Genomic DNA, 16,543 nt, shown 5'->3' with positions numbered 1-16,543 from the left:
TGAATACGCACAAAATGTTTCTAGCTCATAAAAATGAAGAAACAAGCGACACCCACACATTTTTTTTCACCTGCAATTATGATGTTTGTCACATACGTTCATATAATTATGGAGGCCTATTTACGCAAGCACCAAATCAGAACACACTGACAGCTGGCATAGTGGCTGCATGCGCGTGTGTGCGTGTGCATGTGTGCGTGTTAATCACAGCACTTTCTATGCTTTTTATAATTTTCCTCCTCACTTGTCACATGTTCCACATTTTTAATGAAGACTTGAACGTTTGGATCAGTTTTGAAGGACAGTTGAAATTTCTCTCTCTCTCTCTCTCTCTCTCTCTCTCTCTCTCTCTCTCTCTCTCTCTCTCTCTCTCTCTCTCTCTCTCTCTCTCAAATATACAGTATGTCCAACCATCCATCAATCAATTGTCCCATCTATAATGTACAAATTTGTAAAGAACGAATGCAGGAGCACAAGTGATGACACACAATAAAGCGGGGCAATCACTGCATTGGATGAATGTCAGTTACTGCTGAATGAGCCTTTTGCTTTCATCGGTTCTCAAAAGATGTGCTACTCTCTCTGGCCTCATTGACGATTGTATTAACAGGACAGTTTCATGGTTTTCTTCCAATGTTTGTGTCATTTCCGCCCCTTTGCATCTCAAACTTCAGTGTGTTGATCAGTCTTCTCTCAGCGAGTTCACACCCGACACTTCTCGACTCATCGACGGCTCTTCTTGGTTCTTTGGAACACAGGCGCTTGGCGTCACCTAGTGGGTTTATAGTCAATGACGCTGTCGTGAAAATAAACCCTCAAACTACATGTTCGTGGTTCATGATTAATTGCTGCGGTGTGCTTTTAATTAAAACCGACGCAGGAGTCAAGCGAGGAGTTTGTTTGGGTCCACTTGGAAACCTTTTTCACTTGTGTGTTGTCAGACAGCTCCACATTGAGGCCCGTCTGCAGCAGCTGACCTCTGACTTGTTTGTTCTGCAAGAGAAGAAGAAACAAATCCAGCAAGAATTCACGAGTCGCCCCGCTCTTCGGACGTCCGCCGTGAGTGAACGTGGTTGGGAAAACAAAACCAGGCTGCGGTAGCATTGAAGAGGTTGACCGTGGCTGCACTGATTGGCTGAATATTCATCGAGATAACGCGCGTCTTAATCCCTTTATGCAAGTATAGTGTTGTAACATGCAGTCGACCTCTTAAAACTTGTTTTTCACAAGCATTGAGAAGAGAAGCGCGTTCAACCTGCACTATTGGTCACGCTGCTGTCCTTTGTCTCCCCTCCCAGTTGCAGTTGAGGGCTTGTAAGGAGCTTCAGCCCTCTATTGCCGGTTCTCTGATCCAGTTGGAGAAGCTTGTGTTCCGGAAGGAGGCACTGAGCGCACTTGGTGACCTTCTGACACAAGACTTGCACAGATACCAAGAAGAGACAAAGAGACTTACCCGATTCACACGGAGAATAAGCAAACACAGGTAAACGGCGCAGAGACACATCACGAGTAGAACTGATCCTTTAGCGTTGCTATTTGCCATGAAGACGAGCAAAACTTCGCTTTAGTGAAAATTCATCCCCCGGTGTAACTCTTGCGTGGTGTGGTGTAACTCCATCTGGAGGCGGGTTAGATCTGATGTTGATCATTTCATTGATAAGCACAGGCTGGTGGCAATGCTCGGGGGAGGTCTGCGCCGCTGTGGGGGTGGTCAAAGTCGACTTGAAATGCAGAGCGCTAATAAGCGCTAGAGACTATGCGGCGGAAGTATACCCCCCAACCACCAAATGCCGCCTACTGAGTTTGTAAAATACAATGAGTCCTTAATCCCGAAACATTTAAATATGACTCATTGAAATCTGATGTCATAAGTTAATGGACTCATTTCAGCGCAACGATTAAGTGGTTCTAGTAAATAAAAGTAATGCCACAAGTGGAAACTTTCTGTGTCTCTTCTCTACCTTCAGGCCAGAAGAGGAAGACGAGCCTTCCACCACCAACAGCACCCGTGGCCAAAGCATGCAAGAAAAGAACGAGACAAACAACATGGTACGGTGAAAAACTCACCATCTCATCTCAACTCTCAACACCCTGTTTTTAATCACATTTGTGAACTTTCTTAACAACAACAAAAAACTAATAATAATACTAACACAAAGCATTTGATTGTCAGGTCAGAGGTCGGTGGCTCTGGATCACCATCACTGTTCTCATTCAGATGTTTGATGAGGTTTAGGTCAGGGTTCTCACACGTCTCAACACCCAACCATGCCTTTATGGACCTCGCTATGTATCGGCGGTGCCCATTCATGCGGAAAACATACACGCGTCTTCCCAAAAGTGAATCGGTGGCCACGATTTCTCGACCTGTCCAAGAATTGGGAATCCCAAAATGGTTGAAGTGAAACGATAATAGTTTAAAATAAGTTTCAGACACAAAGCATGAGAGAGAATAGTGCGTGCGTGTGTGTGTGTGTGTGTGTGTGTGTGTGTGTGTGTGTGTGTGTGTGTGTGTGTGTGTGTGTGTGTGTGTGTGTGTGTGTGTGTCTGGCATGGGTCCAGCTGTTGTCAGTCTTTCTTAGACAGTTGGAGTAGACACAGAGGAAACATCTGCCTGCTCATCTGGCTCAGTCTGACTTGCATATACAAACAAACGCACACATTCTCACGCACACACACATTTAGCATCTTTCCCCTAAAAAAGGTAATAGACTGACACGGCTCTGACAGGTAACGATGAGGGGGGGGGGGGGGGGGGGTGGTTTGAGTCTTCTAACAGGAAAGCCTGTCAAAGTGTCATCAGAGTTTAACTGGAGATGCTGAAACACAAAGAGCCAATGCGAACAACACCGTCAAGTCCCGCAGACACACCAGACAACCTTTTTTTCCCCACAATTCCACCTGGGTCATTTTGACCTGGAGGAAACAGGGAGGAAGTACGGTACAAAGAACGATGCGTGATTTGTCCTAAATCAGATTTATTTATTTTTTATTAATTTGATTGAAATACCAAAATAATTTGGTCGTAACGTAAAAAGGCTAATGATGCTGTTCAGCTGAGTGGAAATGGCCGCTCGAAGCATTCAAACCTGCACTCTTACACTTGGTGTACTAATCTAGATGAGCCAATCCGGTCCTAAAAGAGGATTTCGAACCAATTCATCAGTTTATTCGGCCTTAATCTGTCAGAAAATGAGCCAGGCTTCATGTCATGACATATCACGATGATTACAGATCAACCTAATAGATTTGGATTCTATTTCATGAAAGGTTTGAGACACATCTTGGATTTGTGCGTTTGTGTTAGGCCACATATGCCGTCGAGTCACACGTGCACGCACATACGTTGGCTCGCTGAAACGATTCAAAGTTGAATGCCACTTCAAGAATGAGCATTTTAAATAGGTGTCGTTAATTGGAGGAATCCTCCTGTCAAAGCTGTATATTGCTTGCGTTCATTGTTTTTGAGCTGCGAGCTGGAAAAAAAAAAATCTGACTGACAAGAACATCTGCTAATCAAAAACCAGATTGACTGTATTCGTGTATTTAAAATTCCTACTTTTGCGCTGTGATTTGCCGTTATCCTTTACAGTAATTAAAATGATTCTTATTCAACCCATCATTACGCGATACATCTCATTAAATAGGCTTAGTCAAATGGGTTTAATCCGGCGATATGTAAAATCATTTTTATTTTTCCCACATAGGAGAAAGAGATATGCAGGATTGGACCAAATTTCATCCTAGCCCGTCATTATGAGACTTTAAAAAATTGTAACATATGGCTATATGCTCACAGAAAACAAAAATGTTGATAGAGGGGGAAAGAATATATTTGAGCTTCTGAAAAAAAAAAAAATACAATACCTGAAATACATTTGAGGAAATCAGTTTCATGAGTTGGGATATATTTTGATCAACAGTCCATCAAAATTGATTGCTGTTGATGTTGTTGTTGTTGTTTTTAATTAAAAAAAGAAGCTTTCTAGCTCCTATTGTCTTTGCGCAGATGACTTTAATCTCTTTGCGGGTGCCTCGTCAACAAAGTCGACCCATCCAAAGAAATCTCTGCAAACATCTCCATCGCTCTTGGTACCTGATCAAATTTGACTGGCTGCGAATCACGGCTGGTAGGACATGAGGACAGAACATGCGGTTAACCGGGGGAGGCCACCAGTTTAAACACCAACATGGCTGCGTCGAGGAGTCTCACAGCCTGTCCTCTTCATCTTTGTTTGGACCAGACACACCAAGCAGGATTTAAGATGTGATTTCCCTCGTCCACGTCAAAATGAGCGCTCGCTTTACAGGTCGAGAATAATAACATTCAAATAACCGCTTTCGAGCCAATCCTCTCGCGTTATGTAAACATGTTAATACTGTAGTTCCGAGCAATGATCCCAAACCCCAGATAACCTTTTAGTCCCCGCCTCGGTCCCCCTCAGGGTTTGCCTCCTCTCCCAGCCCGGCCTCGACTCGCAATCCCACGGGGAGGCGCACAGGCGAGTCCCCGGGATTAAGGCCACGCCATGCTTTCAACGCTTGGACTCCTGCCACTTCATTTCTCTAAGTGGCATTGGCCTCGTTGTCATGATTTGCTCATTAAAGATGTATTTACGGTCGTCGAGAAAAAAGAAATAAAATGTTGCCCTTTTTCATTTCCTTTTTGTCTCTTTTGAGTTATTAAGTCAAGTGGACTTTGGAGTCTACCTCTTTTATCTAATCATTTCCGTGAGAGACAGCCTGGTGTTTGTTTCGCTGGGAGATGTTTTTAGAGGAGCGAGCAGATGTTGCAGTTTCTCAAGAGGGATTTATGTCAGGATTAGAACACGCGCACATACACGCGCGTGCCCACATGGGCATCATGAATATGATGCTATTTTTCAAACAAACAACATTAAAGATCGAGAGCATGAGGTGGGTGGGCACCTTTCCTCTGTCATTCGTTGAAACAACTCACCTATTTGCTGTTTTGGTCCTTTGACCCTAGCCATGTCTAATATAAAAAGTATCGCTTCGGCCTAGGTGCCACGGAGGGAGGAACTAAGCCATTGTCTGAAGGAAGAACATGCTTTTCTACCATCATGTGGCATCGATAGATTTTTGTCGATGTCATTGAAACAAACGCACATCAAAGAAAATAGCGCTGTGGCCTTTTGATCAAAACTGTCCGACGGTTGTGGCCGGCACATCAAATGCTGTGGCGTGTTACTGCTGCTCCATCCTTAACGTGATTTTTGGCGGGTTGTTATTGTGTTCGCCTCTTTCAGCATACGCCTGAGTCTTCTTCCTCCCAATCGCCACTTAGTCCACCGCAGACAGCCGACAAAGAAGAAGCCGAGCAGAACTGGAGAGCCAGTCAGAGGAAAGCGGGCCTCTCAAATCTCAAGCGAGCCGGCAGCGTCAAAGACCTTATCAGTAAATTCTCCGGTCCGGAGCACGACTTGTATCCTGGGTCTTCTCCGAGTCTCTGTTCAGAAGCAGGAAGAGCTCAAAAGTTCACTTCCTCTGAGACAATCCTGTCCCCTAAATCCAAGTTGAGTCCGACCGTTGTCATTCGAGACAACAGTCTGCTGCCGAGTATCTCGGTGACCCCTCCACTCAAGGAGAAAATCGAGCGATCCGATGGATCTGCTCAGAGAGACGTTGGAATTAGCCCGATAACTGCAAGAATCGATTGTCCAGTAACAGGCGGCAGTCAGAGGACAGAGTCAAACAAAACGGCAGACTCTGGTAGAGATTCGGTGGCGGACTCTGGCATGGGATCGGTAAGCGAAAACAAATCTTGCACAGGCAAGGCTGATCTCTTGCTCTGCATGGAGACAAAATGGCAGCATGGCACTGCATGTTCTTCAAAATGCACGTTGAAAAGATTTTTTAAAAATAAGTGCATGCAAATAAGTCTCACGGGCTACCAAGGAGATTCTGAGCATGTCCTCCATAATCAAACCTACTAGATGGTTTTAGAGTCTATCTTTCTTCCTCCTTGTAGATTTTTTTTCTCCCCATCGTAGGTTATCCCCAAATGACAATCTTACTTACTGCATGATAGGATGTGGTAAAATTGACGTTGTCATTTGTAATTCCTGTGTGGCTTCTTGTTGAGTCGTCGTTTGTGGCAAAGCGGTGACTTATTGTGGTCATATCATGATGGATTCTTTTTTTTCTCCCCAGGAACCTGAAACCGAATCAAACAAGCAATCGGACAGCCTGTCAGAGGAGGAGCCCTCCACTCCTCGAGCCGTGCCACTCAGCCCCAAATATCAGCTGTTCCTCGAGAATGATCCGAAGACCAACGGCTTGAGTAGCAAGGATACAGATGGTCCTGGAGGTGGAGGATCACTGGGGGACAACAGTCCCAGGCTGTCGCGGTGGGAGACCCGGCCAGGGGTCAACAACTTCCAAGGGTCCATGGAATCGGTCGCCTCGCGGGAATTGGAAACTGATCGGGTGGGTGGGACTGATGAGTGTGTGTGCGTTTGTGTTTTTTCAAAGGCTACGTTTGTGTGATTGACAGAAGGGAGGGAGCCTTTATTTATGCAAGGGTGCCGCACGGGGCCGTGGGGAATGATTGACAATTCCAAGGGGTTTGTGGCATTGACGTGGCAAGATGTAAAGTGAACCAGTGCAGTTGAGGGTGTACAAAGCCTCCGAGTCAGTCAAGTCAGCTGGGGTAACCTCCTGCTCACCCCGACACCCCCGCCCCCACCCTCAAGAAAGTGGTATGGGAAATGGAAGGATGGATGTCTGATGCTTTTTTCCCCCAACTGTCGGATCAGATGCAACTGACTTGTTGTCTAACGGCGCCATCTGTTGGTAAAAGTACAGATTTAATGTATCCTCTGTCTGTTTCCATTTCATCCATTTTTTTTCCCGCCTTAAAATGCATATGTAAGGTAGAAACATTTTGAAGCTGTGTCCTTGACGTTTTTAGAGGATATGACCTAAACCACTCAAGGGTGGTTTAGGTCCTATTTGGCTGACAGAACTTTTTGTGTTTGCCTTGGTTGAGCTGAGTCACGAACTGCCCCACTGTCGTGTGGTGTTCCACAGGGTTCAGTTCTGGGGGCTCTGCTGTTCTCACTTTATCTGCTCTCTTTGGGTTCCGTCTTTAGGAAACATGGTATTCTTCATCCTTCTACTGCTGTGTGGATAACTGTCAGATCGATGTCCTGCTGAGCAAAAAAGCTTTTATTGTTTGTTGTATGAATTCTTTTTGCTCCATGTACGGCACTTTGTATACAGTGGTAGTTGTCTCCCAAGTGTCTAGAAATTCACTTGAGTTGAGAAATGTAATGAGATAAACTATTAGATGCAAATGGTAAAATGTCAAATAGCTACCATATAACAATTGTTTGTGTGTGTGTGCGTGTGTTTTTTTACAGACTATTTTCGTTGAAAGCCCTCGTGTTTTTAACAGTCCCTACACCATGAATGTGAACGCATCTGCTGATTATAACCCCATGTACCGAACAAATGAGTTTAAGGTTTGTAATATTTTCGTCTGAAACAAACAGTAAAAAAATTATTTGAAACAATCCAAAAAAAAATCAAAGAACACTGTTCCCACAATCTTGAAAGCAAAGTGTTTCCACAATGGCTTTGAAAGTCATAAAATTTAAGGAGAACTGAGGAGTCCAGTCCAGCCCTCTCACTGAGTAATCAATGAAGAATTTTGTTTAGAGAACCAGATCAAAAGGAATACAGCGGTTAACACGCCTTCTGTCTTCACCCAGGGAGGAATTTCTCCAGCCACATCAGAGTGGAGCCTGCACACCTTGAACAGTCGCAGCAGCAGTCCCGTGCCGATGGGCGGGCCCGCCGCCCAAATCATTCCTCGCCAGCGATATTCTGCTTACGATTCTCTGTTGAAGAGGAGGAACGATGTTCCCAACTCCGTACGCTTCTGAAGAATTCAACAATCTACCTCGTTTGCGTTCCTGTCATGCGGATATGCGTCTCCTTTGCTGCAGGTGATGGCAACCCACTACACCATGCGCGCCGCCACTCTGGGAGGCCTCAGTCGAAAAGACTTCATCGAGGAATTGACCAAACAGTTGGATAACTGTCAGAAGGTGGGGCCTTCTCCCCTCGCTGCAGCACACCGAGAGGGTTATTACAACATTGTGGACCTTGAAGGAAACCAAAATCTCAAAAACACCCCATGGACGGTGTCCAACGAAATTTATTTGAAAGCACATTGCGCCGTTTTGCCCGAGTTTGGTGTATTTGAGGTCTTTATCTGAAGAGCAATGAAAGAAATAACATGGAGCGAATAACATGGGGTGTGTGTCCTCTCCAGCGTAACCAGTTCCTGGAGGCAGAGAGTGTGGAGATGGAAAAGGAGAGGAACCAGATTAGGTGATTTCATCATCCCAATTCTCCTCCAACTGTCTTTATTTCTCATAGAAACTGCTTTTATAAAGCGTAATGGCATTTGTGTGGTGACGCAAGCCAAACTTCTTATCCCGTCCTTTGCCTTCAGGTTTGAAATGCGGGGCCTGCTGGTGAACAACGAAGACCTACTCAGGACCAACACTCAAATGTCCAACGAAATGAAGCGGATGAGAGAGCAAATGATCGAGATGGAGCGAGCCAATCAGGCATTGGCGGAGAAGCAGAGAGAGATGGAGGTACAAAAACGCACCTATGGGATCGATCGACCGACCGAGGCGGCGACTGACTGACGGCCATTCGTGCAGATTGAGGTGAAGCGGGCCCGCGACATGATGCTGGAGGCCAACACTCAGGAGTATGCCTTCGGCTTCCTCCAGCAGTCCCTTAAAAACAAGATCCACGATGCTGAGGTACAAAATGACACTGACAGACTTTGCAGTGCCTGTTGCTGGTACAAATCTCGTAACTTGTCGCCTACATCTGCAGTTCTGCTTAATCAAATCCAGCAAAACCGGAGAACGGGTGTACATCGAACAGAACAAATGTGGTTACGTTTAAAAGATCGTGGACAATTTTGTGTGTGTGCGTGCGTGCGCGCGCCCTGCAGGACAGCCTTGAGAAACAGACGCAGCACTCTCAGACTCTGGCAGAGAAGTTATGGATGGCCGAGAGAGAACTGGAGGAGCTGGAGGTGGAAAAAAACAGCAAAAGCAAGAAGACGTCTGAGCTCAGCAGCACCGTCCTCCGACTGGAGACGGAGGTGCAGTAACACACTTTAGGAAACCATCGCAGACACTTTCTCCATTTTCATCTCTCACTGCCAGCCCGCCGAGTTAAACAGAAGCAACGAGTGCCCGCACACCTCATTGTGCTCGTGATTTCATTTTTGACCTTCATTGAGTAAAAGAATATTCCCTAAACCGTAAGTCTCTTGGCTGGGACGAATAATAGACTTGCTTGCTCTCGGTCGTGAATTAATTTGTTTGACAGCGTTCAAGCTAAATCGGTTCACTGACATTGAAACAATTAAGAGGAGTGAAGCCAATGCTCATTTGCTGTCAGTGTGATGACTCGGCATGGTCTGGATTCTGTGCCATTTCACTCCACATTTTAGTATTTTAATGATACTGTGTTACTAATTCATTATTCGTATGATGTTGCATCATGACTTGTATATGAGTAATGAACTTGATATGAGCCCAGCCTGTTTCTGTAAACTTACTATTAGTAATACCGATAAGATATTACGACATAGGGTTAAGAGTACCCCTGCATGACACGCGTAACTTGTATCTCCAGCTGGCCGAAGCCTTGCAGATGTCCACGCAGTCCGCAGCGGAGTTGAATCTTCAGCAGAAATTGCGTCAAGATGCCCAGCTGAGGATGGAGGAACTGGAGGAGTCTTTGCTGGAGAAGGAGCAGGAGTTGCAGAGACTTCAAGCGCTCGTCGTCAGGCTCCAGGGAGACGTGAGTCTCCCTCTCTTACCGCCGGACCTCAACAAAGGCCAGACGTTTGCGTTAATATTTCTGTGTGTTTACACGTTGCCCGTTGGACGCAGGTGTCTGGTAAGCTCATTGACAAGGAGCAGACGCTGGAGGAGGAGATCCAGCTGAGAGAGAGACTGCAGCTGCAGTGCAAGCAGGCCGAGAGGACAGTGGACGATCTCCAAATGGAGCTGCAGACCACCGTCCAGGCCAAAGACGACCTGGCCAAACAACTCAAGCAGGCCCATGTATTCCCATCAATTGATATTTTACTACGGCCAAAGTCAGTCCTATTGTTTGTATTGTTCATTTCCAAAATGGATGCTGGCCCGCAAGTGGCCCCCGGGCCATAGTTTGGACACCTCAGCCCAACTGGGCAATTAAGGGCACGGAGAGCGACACAGTTATTGATACAGTTTGTCTCGTTGTTTATTATCAGAGGTGGCCGCATTGGTAAATTTTGCCAGTCCGTCATTCGCCAGAGGTCGGGTCACCCGTCCCGTCATCAGTCCGTCATTATTTCAAGCCGAACCAAAACTGTCACCGTTGGTCCGACACTCTCGTTATTTTAACCGCACTTCCTTCTACGCTAAATTACAGTTCGCCAGCGCTATTTTAGGACCATCGGCAAATTTCACCGGTCCGTCATTGTCCGTCATCGTAGTTTTGAATAGAGTTTTTGGGATCAGGATTTTTCTTCTGCTTTCCACTTCCAGCAGTAGATCAGACTGCCTCCGTGGCGTGTTTACGTGTACGACGTAATGATTGAAAACAAAGCTGTCCACTTGAATTAATCAGCCATGCGTGCCAACAGTTTGGGGTTAAGGGTGTATTAATTATGCAAATCCCGTTTAGCAATCAGCACACAAATTCCATAATCCCCCAAAATTCATCGCGTCGCTATTTCTGAACATACCTAATCCATCCCATTTCGATATAACCTCAGCGTGTGCTGCTGATGAGGTCACGTCGGGTACACGACACGCTAGTTGGAAAAGCTTGTATGCCCCGCGACTTATTGATTCCTTTCTTCCTCCTAGGAGAAAATTATTGACCTCGAGACCGATGTGGAGGAGCTGCAAGATAGCGAGCAGCGATGGGCCGCCAAGCACAAGAGAGCCATTGAGCAGGTATGCCAACTGCACTTCACTATTTGTCCTTTTTGATTGGAGACATCTTCTTTGAGATTGATCACATATTCGTGTTTTTCCTGTCAAGACTGAGCAGCTGCAGCTGAAGCTCATTCAGGAGAAAGATCAGAACGACCAACTGGAAACTGAGAAGAACATCATTGAGAGACAGGTGTGTGCGCGTGTGTGTTTTGCGCGTGCTAGTGTGGAATTTGGGGGATTTTCAAAGTTGTTTCTCAATCTGATGATTATGGCCCACGTTGACTTCCTTATCCAGAATGGCGTCAATATCTATGATCAAAGTAGCAATGGTAGGTCCATGGGTAGCTGTAAACACTCATGCCAATTTTTTTTTTTAAATGCATTCTTTAAATGTCATATGTTAGCACTTATTTCATTCTCATAAATGTGTTTAATTTTTTGAAATGTAAACATATTTTATGTGTGTTCATTTAAGTTTTGGAGATTTAATTATAGTTGTTTTTTTTTTAATACCTGGCTTAAATGATGGTATAGTGCTCATCGTACCTAAAATGATCTCTGTGTCTGCCTGAAGTATCGTGACCTGCGTCTGGAGATGGATGACTTGGAGAGCACCAAACCTTTGGAGGACGTCATCTCCAAAACGGAGAGTCGTGTCAAAGAGCTGGAGAACGTTTTGAGAAATGAAGAGAGGTACTGTAGCTTTTTTATTTGTATTTATTTATTTTTTGCATCAAATGTGTGTTGGCATTTCTATGAAGAGCACTGTCATGTAGTGCATTATGTCAGACCCAGTTTCCATTTATGTTCCGGGCAGGAACAAAGCTGTTCTTTCGAACACTATTGGGAAACTGGAGCGAAGGATCAATGAGCTGACCGATCAGATGGAGGAAGAGCACAGGATAGCTGCTGAGCAGAAAGACCTGGTAACGCACGCGCACGTCATGGCCCATTCATGTTCATTTAAGGTCGACAATGTTCCAAATAGGACAAATCTGATTATGCAGTGAACGGATACTTCATTCGATGAAAATCCATCGTCGAACAGAAACAAATTCAAGAGCTGCCTTTTAAAAATAAAAATAAAAATAAAAGTCGAATAGAAAAATAGTTCTACCTTTGACATACTGTAGTCAATACTTACTCTCTTTTGCGCATACATGCTCAATTTCTCTGCGCTTGCTCATGCAGATGGCCCAGAGAATCCGCTCGCTCAAGCGTCAGGTGAACGAGGCCGAGGAGGAGGCTAGCAGGAGGGACGCTCAACTCCGTCACTGTCAACGGGAACTGGCCGAGGAGAGGGAATCGAACGGGCGGCTTCAGAGGCAGCTGCTCGACCAACACTTGCAGACCAAGTATGCTCTCGGCGCGCACGCACGCACACACACACACACACACACACAGAACGTGAAAGCATAATTGTTTGCCCTTTTTAGGCGTAAGGAGACTCTGACAATTCGCCAGACTCTTGATAACCTGCGGCTGGACCTCAGCGTCGATGATGAAGGTGACCAAGCGCCACAACCGAACGAAGTGAAAGTAGAAAAAGTGCCAGAGCAGATCAGTAAAGTCACTGAGGTTTAAAAGTCCAACCGTCAACGTGTTAGAGGTTAAGGGCACATATCACAATCAGAACATTTGTGTCAATAATGTTCTTTGGGATCAAGTTTATATGTATTCATGGGGGCCCCAGTTCTATCCCACATCTTTACAAGTACATTCTTCTTTTGGTTTTAAAATTGCGCGGAGAGCATTTGTCCATGTGTGTCACATTATTTGTAAACAAGCTCTAGCTGTATCACAATATCAGAGACAGAGACATAATTCGTGAGAGCCACATGGTTTCTCCCATGGAAATAATCACAGGTCTTTATGATTTGTATCACTGTCAAAAATTTTTTATTTTTTTTTAATTCTTAGGATAAACTCACAAGGCACTTCTTTAGGTACACCTGTACAAGCTCCCGCACACGAGCTAAAGGTAAAAGTGACAAGGCTCCGTTTTGATTGACACTCTCAGAGAGGTAATGATGTCACAATATGTTTATTTTGGTTGTCTTTGAGCTGTTTTGTTCCTGCAATTCTTTTGAATCATTGCGAGGGCGGGCGTAGCGAAAGTGAGCGTCGCATCGAGCTTACAGATTCCCCTTTTATGTTCTTCTATAGCTACACTTGGATGTTTACGATTAATTAATCCCAATTAAGACTCAGTTTTATAATTCACTCAGTTGTACAAATAGCACATTTTAATTAGCTACTTGGCGATTATTTGTCTCGGATAATAATGGGCTCTTTAAAAAAAAAATCATGTTGATTTTGTGGAGTTCCACAGACAATCTCAAATGAGGTTTTTTTTTTTTTTAATTTCATTTTATTTTAAAAAGCCTTGAGAATATTATCACTATATTGGTCTTACTGGTTGTTACTACCTTACAGGGTTATGATATAAACACCGTAAAAGAGCACAGGATTCACACAACAACTTTTACAAATTAATTTATACTGAATAAAAGTTGTGTCCAGGCGAATTACCTGTTGGGTGAAACGGGTTTGTCAAGAATGAAAAAATATACTTGTAACGCTATGTATTTGTAGGGAGTTGTTCTGCTGAATGCAAAAATAATAATAATAATGCTGTGCCTTAAACATCCATGTGCCTAGAGTGCTAATTGAATTTATTTTTAACAACCAGACTGTAATATGAAGTTTTAAAATGGAATTAACGTGGAGAAAAATAAGGAGGCTTGCATGGGTTCACCGAGTCTCCATAAAATGACACTTCTTATATTTGGATCTTGGCCAATACATTTTGATATACTTTGATACTTCAACTCACTGCCGCCTTTGGGTGAAGAGAGCAAGTGAGCTGTTTTTAAATCTATGCAGTACATTAGAAACCTAATATTCAGGTAACGTCAGGTTTTATCTATTTTGTTTACATTTGCTGGTGTATTTACGATCCACGCTGTAAGGAAATCAGTCCATTTGATGTATGGTGTTGCTGCTATATTTCATTGCTGGTCTTTCTACATTCCATAAAAGAAACTACGACAGTTATATGCAACAAATTAAAACATACTACTGTTTTTTTTTTTTTGGTTTTTTTTTTTTGTTTGTTTTTAGTCAACATTTATGTCAGATATTTATTGCTGTTTTCCACATTCTCTTTTTGGTGAGAAGTTTCCTGAATAAAGTCTTCTCCGATGTACTGTAAACGTTTTATTTCTTTAGTCTGTGTTTTACATTTGTCTTTTTTTTCATCCAATATTGTCCATGATTTCCTTGTCACACTTAGAAAATTGGTGTCGGTGCTGTTAAAGTATATTGGCGAGATGGGTCGATTCGGCTGCCTCACTCCTCAGAACTAAAACGTTGCAACAGCACCATCTCTTGGTAAATTGACTGTACTACAACAGTGGACACTTGGCAGGTGCCTCGAGGAGTTGAGCCAAACTCAAGTGGCCATACGAAAGCTTGCGGGTTCACTTTGGTGCCGTTCTTCGACTACATGCAGGGACAAAAGTCACGAGCCGAGGCAGCTTCTCAGCTGTTCGACTGAAAAGGATTTGAGCTTGACTGCACCAACGGTGACCAAGTTCCTTGAGTTTGCACAGACAGCGTCTCGTGGCAATGCTTTCTTTGTAAAGATGTTTTTCCGATTGAAAAGGCCGAAACATTTGTAGAAAGGTGTTTTTTCGGAGCCAAAGAAGACTAGTAAGGCGTTTTTAGCCCCAAAAAAACGACCATGTATAGTAAGTCATTTTTAGCCAAAAAAAAAAACGACCATGTATGGTAAGGCGTTTTTAACCCGAAAAAAACGACCATGTATAGTAAGGCGTTTTTAGCCGAAAAAAACCGACCATGTACAGTAAGGCGTTTTTAGCCCCAAAAAAAGACCATGTATAGTAAGTCATTTTTAGCCGAAAAAAAAGACCCTGTATAGTAAGGCGTTTTTTGCCAAAAAAAAACGACCATGTACAGTAAGGCGTTTTTTGCTGAAAAAAACGACCATGTATAGTAAGGCGTTTTTTTCCGAAAAAACGACTTTTTTAGCCGAAAAAAACGACCATCTATAGAAAGGCGTTTTTAGCCGAAAAAAACGACCATGTATAGTATGGCGTTTTTAGCCGAAAAAAACGACCATGTATAGTAAGGCGTTTTTTGCCGAGAAAAACGACCATGTATAGTAAGGCGTTTTTAGCTGAAAAAAAGGACCATGTTTAGTAAGGCGTTTTTTGCCGAAAAAAACAACCATGTATAGTAAGGCGTTTTTAGCCGAAAAAAACGACCATGTATAGTAAGGCGTTTTTAGCCGAAAAAAACGGCCATGTATAGTAAGGCGTTTTTAGCCGAAAAAAACGGCCATGTATAGTAAGGCGTTTTTTGCCGAAAAAAACGTCCATGTATAGTAAGGCGTTTTTAGCCGAAAAAAAGGACCATGTATAGTAAGGCGTTTTTAGCCGAAAAAAAGGACCATGTATAGTAAGGCGTTTTTAGCCGAAAAAAAGGACCATGTTTAGTAAGGCGTTTTTTGCTGGAAAAAAAACGACCATGTATAGTAAGGCGTTTTTAGCCGAAAAAAACGTCCATGTATAGTAAGGCGTTTTTTGCCGAAAAAAACGACCATGTATAGTAAGGCGTTTTTAGCCGAAAAAAAGGACCATGTTTAGTAAGGCGTTTTTTGCCGAAAAAACGACCATGTTTAGTAAGGCGTTTTTAGCTGAAAAAAACAATGTAGTGTTTAGCCGAAAGAAACGACCATGATTAATAAAAAAACACTCCACTGTTCTATGTGGTGCTTTGGCTCAGTGGTAGAGTGATGGAGTGCCATACCAGAGGTTGTGTGTTCGATCCCTGGTTGTTGCAACAATGTCTACTCTTTAACCACCACATACAACTTATTTGAGGAAAAATACAAAACAACCCAGAGGTTCATTACGGTGAATTAGCTCAGTGGTAGAAAGCTGAAGTCCCAAATCCAGTGGTCGGGTGTTCGATTCCCAGTGTTTGCAACAAGGTCACATCTTTCTTTAACCACCATTTGCAGCTTTATTGAAGAAAACACAGAACAAACTAGAAGTTATGTGGTGGTGTGGCTCAGGGGTAGAGGAACCATATCCCAAACTAGCGGTTGGGTGTTCAATCCCCAGAGGTTGCAACCATATCCATTCTTTCCTTGACCAACATGATAAGTCAGGCTTATTGTAGTGGTTTTCTTTGTATCGTAAGGCGTTTGGTGGTCGCAAAAAAAACGACCATGTATAAAGGCGTTTTTGGATGAAATTTTTAGCCCCAAAAAATGACCGTGTATATTAAGGCGCTTTTGAGCCGAAAAAAACGACATATTATAGTAAGGCGTTTTTGAGCCGAAAAAAACGACATAGTATAGTAGGGGGTTTTTGAGCCGAAAAAAACGACATGGTATAGTAAGGCGTTTTTGGCCAGAAAAAAACGACATAGTATAGTAAGGCGTTTTTGAGCCGAAAAAAACGACAGTATTGTAAGGCGTTTTTGAGCCGAAAAAAACGACATAGAATAGTAAGGCGTTT

General features: G+C 43.7%; 1 protein-coding gene across 5 annotated transcripts in view; it reads left to right on the top strand.

Annotated features, from left to right (window-relative positions):
- LOC147191458 (uncharacterized) overlaps positions 1–14,209 on the top strand; it is a 30,138-nt gene extending 15,929 nt beyond the window's left edge. For 4 of the 5 annotated variants that reach the window (XM_086135129.1, XM_086135127.1, XM_086135130.1 and 1 more), the window contains 20 exons: positions 942–1,059; positions 1,299–1,483; positions 1,968–2,049; positions 5,271–5,768; positions 6,175–6,450; positions 7,386–7,487; positions 7,737–7,898; positions 7,974–8,075; positions 8,303–8,361; positions 8,486–8,633; positions 8,703–8,807; positions 9,005–9,157; positions 9,697–9,864; positions 9,957–10,130; positions 10,923–11,012; positions 11,101–11,184; positions 11,569–11,687; positions 11,812–11,920; positions 12,186–12,349; positions 12,431–14,209. In XM_086135129.1, the coding sequence (XP_085991255.1) occupies positions 2,020–2,049; positions 5,271–5,768; positions 6,175–6,450; positions 7,386–7,487; positions 7,737–7,898; positions 7,974–8,075; positions 8,303–8,361; positions 8,486–8,633; positions 8,703–8,807; positions 9,005–9,157; positions 9,697–9,864; positions 9,957–10,130; positions 10,923–11,012; positions 11,101–11,184; positions 11,569–11,687; positions 11,812–11,920; positions 12,186–12,349; positions 12,431–12,578 (2,691 nt within the window). In that variant the 5' untranslated portion in view covers positions 942–1,059; positions 1,299–1,483; positions 1,968–2,019 and the 3' untranslated portion in view covers positions 12,579–14,209. The remainder of the gene's footprint in view (positions 1–941; positions 1,060–1,298; positions 1,484–1,967; positions 2,050–5,270; positions 5,769–6,174; positions 6,451–7,385; positions 7,488–7,736; positions 7,899–7,973; positions 8,076–8,302; positions 8,362–8,485; positions 8,634–8,702; positions 8,808–9,004; positions 9,158–9,696; positions 9,865–9,956; positions 10,131–10,922; positions 11,013–11,100; positions 11,185–11,568; positions 11,688–11,811; positions 11,921–12,185; positions 12,350–12,430) is intronic. The other variant, XM_086135128.1, reaches the window with a different exon arrangement.
- The last annotated feature ends 2,334 nt before the right edge of the window (positions 14,210–16,543 follow it).

The sequence above is a fragment of the Hippocampus guttulatus genome, chromosome 17 (genome assembly GCF_054856545.1).
Source record: "Hippocampus guttulatus isolate MCC_2025c chromosome 17, RoL_Hgut_1.0, whole genome shotgun sequence".
NCBI lineage: Eukaryota > Metazoa > Chordata > Actinopteri > Syngnathiformes > Syngnathidae > Hippocampus > Hippocampus guttulatus.
This window is presented reverse-complemented; position numbering and strand designations above follow the sequence as displayed.